We start from the raw sequence: 12,911 nt of genomic DNA on the forward strand, positions 1-12,911 counted from the left end.
CTAGAAAAGCATTTAAATGTGTGTCAACTGATATTACAAAACCTGTCTGATTGTTCCTATCACTCACTCAAATGTTATACAAGGAGTTTAGTCAGCCCTTCACTCCACCCATATTTCAGCTAATTACTCAACACCTCCCTTTTCTTACAGAGGTCTTATCCAGCCTCTCCACAACAGAAGCCTCCATGGTTCCAGTCCCCATCACTCATGTTGGATGGGCAAGTCAACTGACAAAAATCTCCAACATCTCTATCTCCTCATTAGTATTAACACTAATTTTTAGGTAGCACAGAGCCTGCAGCTTCACATCAGCCTATGATGACCTAACTCTACCTATCACATTCTTGCTGGCTCAACCACTCCTCTGGCTCTGCACTGTTCTGTTTCAGCTTCCAACCTAGGAGAAAACTAGACTCAATCCTTCTCCCCAGATTTTTGCTGATATACACACTGAAAGCTGGTACTTCACAGCCAGAGGAAGGGTGGAGGCCATGACATGCAGTGGCTAGCTCAGCTGAGACTACCACAGAGCTAAAAGAGTTTTGAATGAAGAGTTATTTGGTAGCTTTCAGCTACCTTCCAATTCTGTTTTTCTTACCCCTAAGATTAGTGAGCTGGTAAGCTGAGCACAGGTGAAGTAGCATTTGGCACCCCTGAATCAATGCACCGTGAAAACAAACTGCATGTGGTTGTGGCGTATTGACCTGTCCACTCAGCTCTCATTATGTATCTGATCACATTAATTTTCTTTTCAATTTAGCCTTAAAAGGCTACAAGATAAAATCCATGTTACAGGTAAGGATCTGAAAAGTAGAAGTTGAATTTCCAAGAAACCTGTGAAAATTTGACTTTGACTGATGTGCCAGGAGAGCAGGAAACAATCCAGGTTTTCCTGAGTGCCCACACAGAATTTTAATTTCCTAGACCCCTCCTTAACACGAAGATCACAGAATCATTGAACAGTTTGGGTTTGGAAGGAACCTCTGAAGACCATCCTGTCCAACACTCCTGCAACAAGCTGGACCATCCTCAACTTGATGTTTGTCACAGGTCTGCACATATGGGACTGGTCACTGTACCTGTTTGAAGCTGCATCAATTTTCGCATGGTCTTGAGCTCTTGAAGAATTGCCTGCAGGGTTGACTGGCAATTACACGTACAGCAGTTTGGTCCAACTGATGAATTCACCACTGGGATTTCTCCTGAAAGAGAGCAGAATGGAATGGGTGAGATGTAATCCACACAAAATCACCCAGACAACAATTAGCAGGACTTTGAAGCTATGATCAATACATCAGATTGTAAAATTAGATCAAAAGCATGAAAGGAAATAATTTTCAACATGATTCCTTTTAAGAGGAAGGGACCACTAGTTTTTATTCAATTACTAATATGTGCAATTATATTGAGTTGGGATGCAACGTTACATGGGCTGGAGAAGACTGCTCAGAGTGTGAATATAATGCACTCCTCACAGCAGGCTCTCTATTTTCAGGCTGGTTCATCTTGAATAACAAAAGCACCAAACCTCATTACAAACATACTCATTTTATCACACACACAAAAAAAAGCCCATCTCCCGGAACAGTCTTACAAAGAATGAAGACAGTCTGTGCAATAAAGGTTTGTACTATACATAAAATGAGGGTCTAGGAATTTTTAAACTGCTTGAATGTTACAGGTGATTTTTTACCATGTGAAGAAGACAGAATGAAAATAAAATACCCTACTTGGAGAGAGAAAAAAAACCCCAAAACCAAAAAAAAAAAAAGGACAGAAAAGAATCACCAGCCATGAAAGTTTTCAAATCTGCTCTTCTGTTTACCAGGATAGGATTGTTTTTTATGAAGTTTTCTATCACTGTGACCTACAAGATGGGCTTTCCATAGTTTCCCTTTGCAAATTAATATAGTAGTTCAAGAAAATCCTCTTCTCTAGTAATTCTCACTAGTGTTTAACTGAACTTACATAGCTCTAGATCTAGAGTTCTAGCCCTCAGCAGTACTTTTATTACTGCTTTACTCTCTAGAAGTTCTGCATTTTTTGTTCTGAACTAGAACAGGCTGCAACAGCAGAGGGCTTTCAAACTTTGCAGGATAGCTGTATCCTACACTTTAGCTTAAGACATCTGTATCCTTAGTTTTAATGCTGCAAATAAAAATTCCAGAATTCAACAGAACACCTAACAGTATCTGGTTGAAACTGAGGCAAGATGGGATGCATCCCCCTTCCTTTCCAAATGTCCTTAGTGTCATTTTACTGCTCAAGACTGCAGGAGGAGGGATGACCACTTTATGAAGATCAGTACAAATGAACCCAACAAAATAACCTCACTTGGTGTCACATGTGGACTTCAGCCAGCATATTTCCCTTTTGCTTCTGCAGCCTGGCACTTACCAGGTGCCCTTTAATCATTACCTAGCTGAAGTGAACATAAGCAATTCATTTAATCTCCACTTATAAATCTTCACATTTTTCATTATAACTTCAGCTTTCCTCTGAAGTCAAACCAAATTATTAATACCTGTTCAGGTTTGGGATGTGTTTCTTCCATCAGAGATCCCTGATGTCAGACCCACACAGATTCCCTGACTTTAATCCTCATTTGAAATAACTGAAAATCTGGCCACCACCAGACACTTGTTCTCTACCTCCTTCCACACAGTCCTTCAGACCTGAAGCAACATCTTGAGCAAACTCATGGCCACACTCCAAAGGTGAGCTACTTGTAAAGCTAAATAATGCATCACTTAAAGATAGCTGACATCTTCTGGGTGTCAGGCTCCTCTTTTCCTCAGATGTTTAGATTCTCCACACTAGTGCAATTACAAATTTTGGTGTTCTTAAAATATCATACGTGGATAAAATCTGTTAAAACTGTATTAAGATAAATGGAGTAGTTAAAAAAATCCCTGCGAATCTAGCAAATGCAAATGCAACAGCACCACTGGCTTAATCTCTCCAAGGTTTCAGCTGCAAATAAAAAGATTTTTTAGAACTAAAAAGTTATTTGGAAAACAGGCTGAGAATCTCAAAATGAAACAAAAAGGTTTCTGACTCAGCAGGACTCTGCCTAGTTTGATCTCACCCTTCCTTTGTACACAGTCTATTCACTGGAAGCTCCTTGGGGCATGGATGGGATTTTACCTTTTCAATGGTCCATAAAGTGTTTAGCCCATTGTTACAGGTACAGAGAGGAAAAAAAGAATGTTATCTTTAGCTCTGCAGCAGATTAATCACAATCCCTCAACTTGGCTACACCAATACACCCTTCAGCTACCTGTTATAAGTAGACTTCTAAGCAGATGAATTTCAAGACTACTTATAATTTAATAGCACCAGCATAATTCTGTAGCTTTCAGTAAGACAAGCAGGTAACCCAGAAATGGGAGCCCCAGAAACTGGAAGAGTTTTATTAACAGACAACAAATACAAAGATCATCCTTCCCTCCATCCTTTCTCAGCTGTTTAAGACTAAAAAGATCCTCAGGATAAAGCCTGTCCTTTCTCTTGACCAGAATTCAATATTCCAGTGGGCTTCTGGAAATGATATCTGAAAGACTGTGGGGGGAAACAGAATTGGTGGCTTTTTTTCCCTTCTTAACGAAGGCTCTACATCATGGTGAATTGCATGTGAAAACTTCAACAAATTGTATCAGTAAATACCTGTACATCTTCCTGTTGCAATATAACATGTTTCTTATGAAAACACACAGGCACACAGGCTCCTGATGGAAAAACAAGGGGTCTATTTTCCCATTGAGGCATAGGGGATTTACTTTATAATCCCCATTAGCATTGATAGAAATTACCCATGTAAATCTACCATAGGTACTGGGAATGGGAAAAGAGACCACCAATATTTCAAATCAAAGCAGGGTTCTACTGACTCCTTACATATTCATGAGGGTTTTTTATTTTCTTTCTATCCTCTCTCTTCTGATCAGTTATTATGTTGTAAGAAATATCTAGTAGAGTGTTCTCAGTCATTGTTCTAAGCACTATCTTTATCATTTTTAGAGGACAAAAGCAACCCTTTTCAACTTGTTATAAATCAATTTTTAATTTTAAAAGGAGATCAGACTTTTTATTTTTATGAAGGAGTCTTTAAAGAGCCATCTCCCTCTTTCTTGGAAGCTAGCCAGCAGGCAAATTTGATACCTGCCTGTGTGACTGAGAGAAGGAGAGGACACAAGCATGAGTTGATTCCACCACATGAGCAGTAAGTAGCCCAGGACAGTGTTTTCTTCCAGCTGGATCTGCTGAGAGGGAATTCACTCACTGGAACTAACATTGCTACCAATTTATACTGGAAAAGCATGCAGGAACCACCCAGTGAAAATGATCTTGATACAACCCAAAAACAATTAAGCTGCTGCATCACTGCTGGATTTGCTACAGAACACAAAAAATGAAACTCAAGTGTGAGTTTGTTGTCTCTAATAGGACAGACATGGTGCTGCTCACTGTTTGTAGCCCCAGCTTGTGGAACCACCTCCTTAAGTTTGGTTTGAATAAATCCCTTTGGTTTTCAAGTATGCTCCTACTCTTCCCTCTATTGCAGCAATGACTAGGCTTGCCTTGTTCCTCCTTTACTCTCTTTTATTTTTGTTGATGCCTTAAATTTTAGCTCTCATATTTTTCATATTCTGTGCTGCATTAGTATGTAACTCTGAACTTCATATGTAGTGTTAGCAAGTTCTCTTCACAGTTTAATTAGACAAAACAATCCTTTTCCAGCCTGAGAATCAAGGTCACCAGCTTCAGGCCCCAAAAAGTAGAAACAAAAGCGAATTGGGAGAGCAAAACTGGGAGAGTGTGACTTCATTTCCTGAAACTGTAATTGGACAATTAACCCCAATATGCAAATGGACCACTTAAAAAGGTGTGACAAACTCCTGACCTGTTGTCCATCTTGGATGCAGCCTTGGCCAGGCTCTTATACTGCCCAAGGTGTATCCTTTGAAGGTCTTTTTAATAAATACCCACTATATTTCTCTTACCCGGTCTAGCCTCTAGGTAGCCTCTCCAGGCATCTTTGTCAATAGCTTTCTTATTAATGTTTTCTAAACCAGCACCCATTAAATGTCTATTGCAGCCTAACCTTGAACCACCTTTACCCTGTGAGTAGATAAGCGCACCAGTGAGATGGACTTGATGAGTCTATTACATTCAACTTTGAGCAATTCAGATGGCATACAACATATAACTTCATTTTTTATAGAGTATCTATCCACAGTGGACAGAAAGAGTTTCTGGACTTAGATCACCTACTGCAGATAGGTGATGACCTAAGCCTGACAGCTCCAAGAAATAACATTGTGTCTGGCAGTTTTGTTCTGGTAACTTAAACACCCTGGTAAGTACCACAGAGTAGTATCTCCCTTGAAGTATTGTTCAGCATTTCTACACCCAGATTTTAAGAACTTTGTCTGTTCTCTGAATAACATCTAAAATACCCATCTTCATGCTCAGGCTCCCAATGCAAAGGATGAGGGCAATCAGGGGAATCAGGCTGTTAAAATATCCAGAAGAGCTGTGTGTTGGGTGAGGAGCAGTTTCAGGGTTTACTCACTGCTCAGAAATGTACCAAAAGTTTTTCTTCCCTAGAGACCAGGTTTTGGAGCCCAAGCAGCAGTCAGGATCACAATATCCCATCAGAGGCAGACACCTCAAACCAAATTGCTACGCAGATTGTCTTTTCAAAGGTGGCCAGAGGAGAGGGCCCACACCCTCCTTTATGTAATAACCCAAAAGATTGCATTCCTTTCAGCAGCAGGACAGCTGCAAAGGGAGGTGCCTCCTAGGGTGCTCCTCCAAGAGCTGGGAGCCCAGGCATTCCTCCTGTCCAGCCCAGGAGGTTGCTCAACCCGAGCCTTACATGTCCCATAGACCACCTCAAACCTGTAAGAGATCCTAAGTCAACTGAATCTTTCCTCCACATACAAAAAATCAAAGCTGACATTTTCTTGCATATAGGGCCAAATCCTGTCAACACATTTTAGCTCACATGCTGAATCAGGCCCCTGAGGGGATAGAGGTGCTGCTCCACCCACTTTCTGGATTTGAGAACAAGGTACCTAATCTATGCAGGCTTGGGCACTTCTGTGCATGCAGAGAACTGTCCCTGCCAGTGCCCAGGGCCTCTAAGGACAAAGAAGGAGATGTGTGATGAATTTTGGGGCCTTCCATATTTAGAAGATTGCTATGGTGGGGTTTTGACAGCAGAGTTTTTTAATCTGGCAGCACAACTTCCATTCTCTGGGACTTAATAAGAAAAAGGCATTTTAAAGGCACACTGCCATCTACTTCAGGGCACAATTCTCTGCCAGTACTGGATTGGCCACACTCTAGTACATGCTGTTCACAGGTAGACTCCATCATCTCTTTTCTCCAATAATCTCATTGGAATACAAGCCTAAGGCTGTGATGGAATTTTGTACCTGCAGTTCAGTGGCCTGTTAGAAGATTGATACCATCCCCTTATGAAAGGCAGTAGAATCCTGCTCCACAAGTGGTGTCACAACAGTGTTACAATTACTCACAGCAAAGAGGAGTGGTAGAGGTTGACATTTAATTAGCCATGAATTTAATAACAAAGACAAAGGCTGTTTTAGTAAGTACTGTATAGAAATTAAGTTTGTAAAGGCATTGAGTAATTCTATCCTATCACCATTTTAAAAGCTAAGACAGATGGTAGCAGAATGCACAGTGCACACTTTCACACCTTTTTGAAGTGATAACTATGTGCTCATTTTGTAGACTCTGAACTATAACTGCTTTCAGTGCAGTGGTACAATGTATCATCACACAAAGGTAGATACCTAGTGGAGAACAAGGAGAGGGGGAAAAGAAGGCACCATTCTGAGTGTCTAACAGGTCATACCATTGGATGCCACAGTTCGAGCCTGATTTTGGAACGTTTTGGATCGAGTTCCGTATTGCCCTGAAAAATGGCTGGCTTGGGCTGGTAACTCATTCCATGCACCGCTCTGTGACGGATGAAGGCTCGCCTGGGACTCCGCGGGGGGATTCAGGCGCTGGGCCCACACTAAGTCTAAATCTTGGGGCTCCTCCTTCAGTTTTTCTCCTTCTTTGCCAACTCGTTGATAGATTCTTCCAGTGCTGTCATTCAGTAATCTTCTCATCCCTGTAATTTGTTTTTTAATTTCCCGGCTTTCATCTCCTAATGAAAACAGAGCCACAGTTATCACTGTAAATTAGCAAAACAGTAATGGGTAGCAATTAATGGTTTTAGATGCCAATGAGAGTTGGAGCACATAAATAAATAAATAACAACAAGAAAGAAAAGGGATGGTTGAGTGGTGGTTGGGATGTCCCAGGTTATGCTTTCACACAGCCATGGCTGACAGCTCTCATGCCCGAAAGACCAGCTGAACTTGGCTTTCTTGATGCTGTTTCTAAGGCTTTGATGAGCAAGATTATTTTTTGCCAGAAGGAAATAATAATAGCTACAGCAGTTTCAAATAAACTGTCCTTTTAAGAGGCTGATCCTATTCAGGCATTGACAGCAGTGGATATTTTCCTTGAGTAAAGCCCAAAGGATCAGACCCTTTATGTATCAGTTTACTGTATGATGATGGATAGATTCCTACCAAAAAAAAATAAAGCACAGAAAGCACCGCACCACACACATGCAGAACAGCACTGCATCTATTGATTTTAATGAACATAATCAGTTCCTTATTCCACAGAACTTAGTGATACTGGAGTATACAGGAATAAATTAAACAGTAGCTAATAGGTGTGTAACTGAAGATAGCTGAATTGCTGGATGCCTTAAAAATGTAGATTCTAAAAAGAAAATGAAAATATACAAGAAAAATGTGACTGCTTCAAATAAATTCAGGGCATTTAAATAATAAAAGTTATGTACTTAATACTCCTGGCACAGTTTAAGTATTAATTTAACATATGAAACTGCTGATTGCACAATGAATCGATGTGTTTTGGGCAGATAGTAGCTACTTTGCTTGTTAAAGCATACATTACATTTCATGAGTAATAAGGAAGTGTTCATTGCCCTTTCTGAAGAAAGAAGCTTCTGGTTTTCTTACTGATAATAGAAAAATCAAATATCCTGAGCAAATATCATAAGTAAGATCTAGAAACTGATGAATCAACCTTCCTTTATAGAATACATAACACAAAAATTTCTGGGATCCTCTAGTCATTCAATTTCTATTTGTGCTTCCCAAAATAAACCTATTTTTGGCAAAGCAGCAGTACAAAGGAAACTTTAGAAGACAAAAAACTACTCTCCAAAAATCCAAGATTCAAGGTGTGCCGTCTCTGGTTCAACAAGGTACTTGAAAGTCCGCTAAATTCCAGGCATGTGAACAATTTTATCATCTCAATAGCACCATTCAGTTGCCTAAACTTAGGTGCACGTTTAGGTAGCAGCTAAATCAGACAGCTAAAAGAGCAGCAAACCCCTCCCCAGCACAGGCCAAGCTCAGCGTGGCTGGGACTGCTGCAAGCCTGGTGTGCCCAGGGACACCGAGCACCCAAAAGAGGGAGGTTTTGTTCAGGGAGGAGAATAAGCAGAAGGGGAGAGGAGCTGAACAATGTGCTCCAGCCTCTGCCGGATCCCAGCACCTCCTGCTTGACCTGGTGCACCGGTTCCCTGGGCTGCTGCCAGCTGGCTCCAGCCCACCCTGATCCAGCAAGGAGAGTGGGAGGCTTGCAAGAAAGCTTTGAGTCCAAACTTAGAAAAATATTTGCTAACCCCGTATAGTAACACTCCAGCACCATTTCCACTCCAGCTAAAGCAGCGAGAAAAACCCTCTGCAAGGAAGTTCTGCAGTATATTTGTTTATTTTGTTAGTTTGCCTGCAGATTTATGTGTGCGGGTGTGATTTAATTAACAGTAACAGCACCAATTCCTTTAAAATGACACTTTCTGGCCCCAGCCCAACCAGGAGTTGACTGTTTGCAGTTCCCAACCTCAAAAGGCTGCAGAGTAGCACTGGACTCCAATTACTGTGATACTCACACCTGTGCACTGCACGCTGCTTTCTCCTGTACACGGTTGGACCTGCCCATATCCCAGCACCACGCCACAGCCTGGAGAAATCCCTTCCTGTAGTGTCCTTTAACATTACCCTGGGATTTTTAAGTTGGCAATTTGGATTTGTACTCAACGGCAAAATGTATGTGAGTATCAAAACAGCTTCCCACCCACCTCCTCCTGCAGGGTGCAGGGACTGTGCTACGTGGCTGGTCGGGTGACATGTTGTTAGAAAGATTAAATTTCCGTTACCCAATTACATAAAATATTAATGTTAATTGAGCTTATTCAGCCTTGATTCTGTTCCCTTGTTCCTTTATATAGAAGTCTTCCTATACAGTGACATGAGCATACTTAACTCCAGATAGAAAAAAACACTACATTTATGTTACATTAAATCCTGAACTTGCACCCTACATAAGCCTTTATTTTTGTTTAGGTAGATCCTTGCTTTAACAGGGAGATTCACCCTTTGTGAACTTGTTTGCTGGGATTTGGGTTTTGGGATTTTTTCCCAAAGATTTTTTTGTTTGTTTTTTGTTTTCTTTTTAAAATATGTCTTCCCTTTTACAGGAAAAGGCATTAAAAACCTACAGGCTAGAAACCTTAGTCTTCAGTGCAAGTTTACATCCCTTCTCTCCCAGTCATGCCTTTTTCCAGCTTTGAGTTTGTAGCTAACCAGCAACAACAGCATCCTCCCCACAGGAGTGGAGAGCAGATGATGTTACACCATCTGAATCTGCAGATGGGTGCAACACCAGTAACAGATTTAACTTCTTGCTCCCTGGTTATCTCATTTGGCTATTAGCTCTAGAGCCCAAGGACAGCATTTTGTTATCAGCTATTCTGGCTGATAATTTTCACAGATAATTACCATGTAATTTAAAAATGAAAAAAAAAAGTAGATGAGGCACAAAGAAAACACAACAACTCTAACTAGTATATCCTATGGAAGAGTCAGCCTTCTTTTAAATGCTAAATAGAATAATAAAGCACTGGAAAAATAGTTTATTATTATTACATAGAAATCTGCATTATCTATCTGTGCAAAGCTTTCCAAGATAGATGCTGAGGCCTGAGGAGAGTGGTGCATACTTCAGCCTCTGTTCACACAGCAGAGCTCCTCACCACTCCCAAGGAGATGGGGATGCCTCCAAAGGCTGCCTACAGGATTTGCCATTTGGATACCCCATGTAAATCTCTGGGTTTTATCTGAAACCATTGTAGTCACTAGCAAAACACTAAGACACTTACAAAATGCTACTCAAAATAGAACCATGGCAAGTTAGAGCACTATTTAGGAATTTGTATGTAGAGATGTCAATTGTCACAACAAAAAAACCCAAAAACATATTAATAATTTTCAATAACTACTGCTACAGTTGTTTGCATGATGGCGTCTTAGAAACAACCTATTATTTTCCTGTGTGACCTGACTGTAATCTTATAAACCAAAAAAAAATCAAACAAACAAAAAAAAGCAAAACAAAGCCTTTTAATAAATGCTACACAATCATAAAAAGTAATTTCTTCAAAAATCATTTCAATCTATTTCCTTACTGAAAGTGTACAGGACATAAAACCCTCCTGCTTGAAAAGCTGCAAGAATGTTTAAAATTACAGAGGAACAAATGTAAGCAAGAACTGTTCCAGGGTGCAGTAGCATCCACGTGCTAAGCGTGCAGCTGTCTGAAGCAACAGACTTGTAAACAACTCCAGTTAACAACATATTAATGACAATTCATTTATTACACTGCTCACTCCTATATGCCTATCCATCTTCTCACTATTATGTTTATTAAACCTAATATATCACATTATCTATCAACATGTTGTTACACTTTTCCTGAACAGTTTATCAAATATTATCATAGCACTGCAAACAATTATAAAATTATATGCAACCATATACATATGTTCAAGCATTAATTTCATCTTGGTATTAGAGTAGTAGTAACCATGTCTGTATTAATGTGTGTGTTTTAAAGTGAACAAAATTAAGGTTGGACAATTGTCTCTATTTGATATTTTCTTCCTTTGACTCGCAAAACCAAATAACCATCATGTTGTCTTAGTCCAGTATTTTGCAATTACAGTAATTTCACGACTATAAGATGCATTGGATTATAAGGTGCACCTCCAGGAGTCAGCAAATTTCCAAACTATGTCCATATAAAAGGCGCACTTTTTTTTTTTTTTTTTTTTTTTAGCGAGGATCCGTGCGCAACAAAGTAATGAATTAGTAACAAGCACACCAGCCGTGCTGTCTTGGGTTACAATACAGGATGTGATCAAAGTATCTATTCTGTGGGGCAATGATCCTTATCTCTGTGGGAGATATTCTGCTAATGGGCCATCCATTTAAACCAGTAGGGCGTTGTTCTTTATCTTTGCACCCCCATCCTTCCTCCAGGGAGTTATCTTCTGCTAATGGCCCATTGAGTCCCACTGTGTGACTGATAAATTTACTTTATCCCATTGAGCGTTGCTCCAGTCAGGGAGGAGAGCCTGGACTCCAGAGGAAAACCGGACTTGTTTTCCATATCATTGCTGGACCTTCAGAGGGAGGCTGCACCCTTCTACAAGACCCTTCTACAAGACCAGTGCTTCAACTGAACCACCATTGCCACTATTTAATGGGACTGCCACCAACACCCTGACTGAAGGGTGTCACCCTGATGGAATGTCAGGTTGTACTCTGACTTTGTGTCTTAGTTTGGAGGACAGGTGTCTGCTAAGAAAGGCAGGATCCTTTTTTTGAAATGAAGAATGTAAACCCCCTCCCTCCAAATTATTATAATTTTGAAATCAAGGCGCTCTCGGGTAAAGATATGGGAATTAGGAATAACAGTTCTTTACTAGGGAAATTAAAATAGGAATACAGTACTACAAAGAAACAAACTCCAAACCCTGGCAGAGTCAGAGTACAACCTGACACCCTGTCAAGCAGGGTGTTGGTAGCAGTTTGATTAAATGGTGGCTGCAGTCTTCTTGCAGTGACAGATGTGGTTTAGTTGAAGCAGTGGTCTTGTAGAAGGTGTAGTTTCCTTCCAGAGGTCTAGTAGTGATGTGGAGAAATCTCATTTTTTTCTAGAGTCCAGTAGAGAAAGGGCTACTCAGCGTCCTAGAATTTCAGTTTTTATCTAGGCAAGAAAGGCTTGGCTCTCCCCACTGGCTGGAGCAACGCTCAGTGGGATGCAGTAATTTTATCAGTAACACAGTGGGACTCAATGGCCATTAGCAGAAGATAACTCCCTGGAGGAAGGATGGGGGGTACAAAGATAAAGAACAACGCCCCACTGGTTTCAATGGATGGCCCATTAGCAGAATATCTCCCACAGAGATAAGGATCACTGCCCTACCTGGTCACAACAGATAGTGATAAAATAGATACTTTGATCACGTCCTGTATTGTAACCCAAGACACTGTCAGTGTTTGGGGTTTGTTTTGGCTGCGGTTCAGCTTGAAGCTCACACTTCCAGGTTGGCAAACTTCTGAACTTTGTCCATATAGAAGGTGCTCCGGAGTATAATAAGGCACATTTCTGGGTTCAGACCAAAATTTTAGTCAAAAGGGTGTGCCTTATAGTTGTGAAATTACTGTACTTTCTTTATTTCCAGCATTTATGTTTCTCTTTGTTTTGGGAAATATTCATGAATTGACTCTTAAAATACAGTTTTGCTATTAATTATAGTTTAATTTTATATTTTTTTGGGCAGATGAAATACCTATGGAACTTGTTTTCTTTCTTGAACATACAAATAGGGATTTTTCCTGGATCAGGCTGCTTACTGAAGTTACTTTTATCTCAGATTTCCACCTTTGTGTCCAACTGGGCTGAAAGTGGTGGAGCTGTTGCAAGGGTAGGAATGGCAGTGA

The 12,911-nt window shown here is 40.4% G+C and overlaps 1 protein-coding gene across 2 annotated transcripts in view; it reads right to left on the reverse strand.

The window, feature by feature from the left end:
- The window catches only part of BEND7 (BEN domain containing 7), a 47,953-nt gene that overhangs the window by 26,124 nt on the left and 8,918 nt on the right, over positions 1–12,911 (reverse strand). Inside the window, exons 3-4 of one of the 2 annotated variants that reach the window (XM_033057589.1) lie at positions 6,887–7,186; positions 1,080–1,202 (exon numbers count right to left, since the gene is read on the reverse strand). In XM_033057589.1, the coding sequence (XP_032913480.1) occupies positions 1,080–1,202; positions 6,887–7,186 (423 nt within the window). The remainder of the gene's footprint in view (positions 1–1,079; positions 1,203–6,886; positions 7,187–12,911) is intronic. The other variant, XM_033057590.1, reaches the window with a different exon arrangement.

This window comes from Catharus ustulatus, chromosome 4 (genome assembly GCF_009819885.2).
Source record: "Catharus ustulatus isolate bCatUst1 chromosome 4, bCatUst1.pri.v2, whole genome shotgun sequence".
NCBI lineage: Eukaryota > Metazoa > Chordata > Aves > Passeriformes > Turdidae > Catharus > Catharus ustulatus.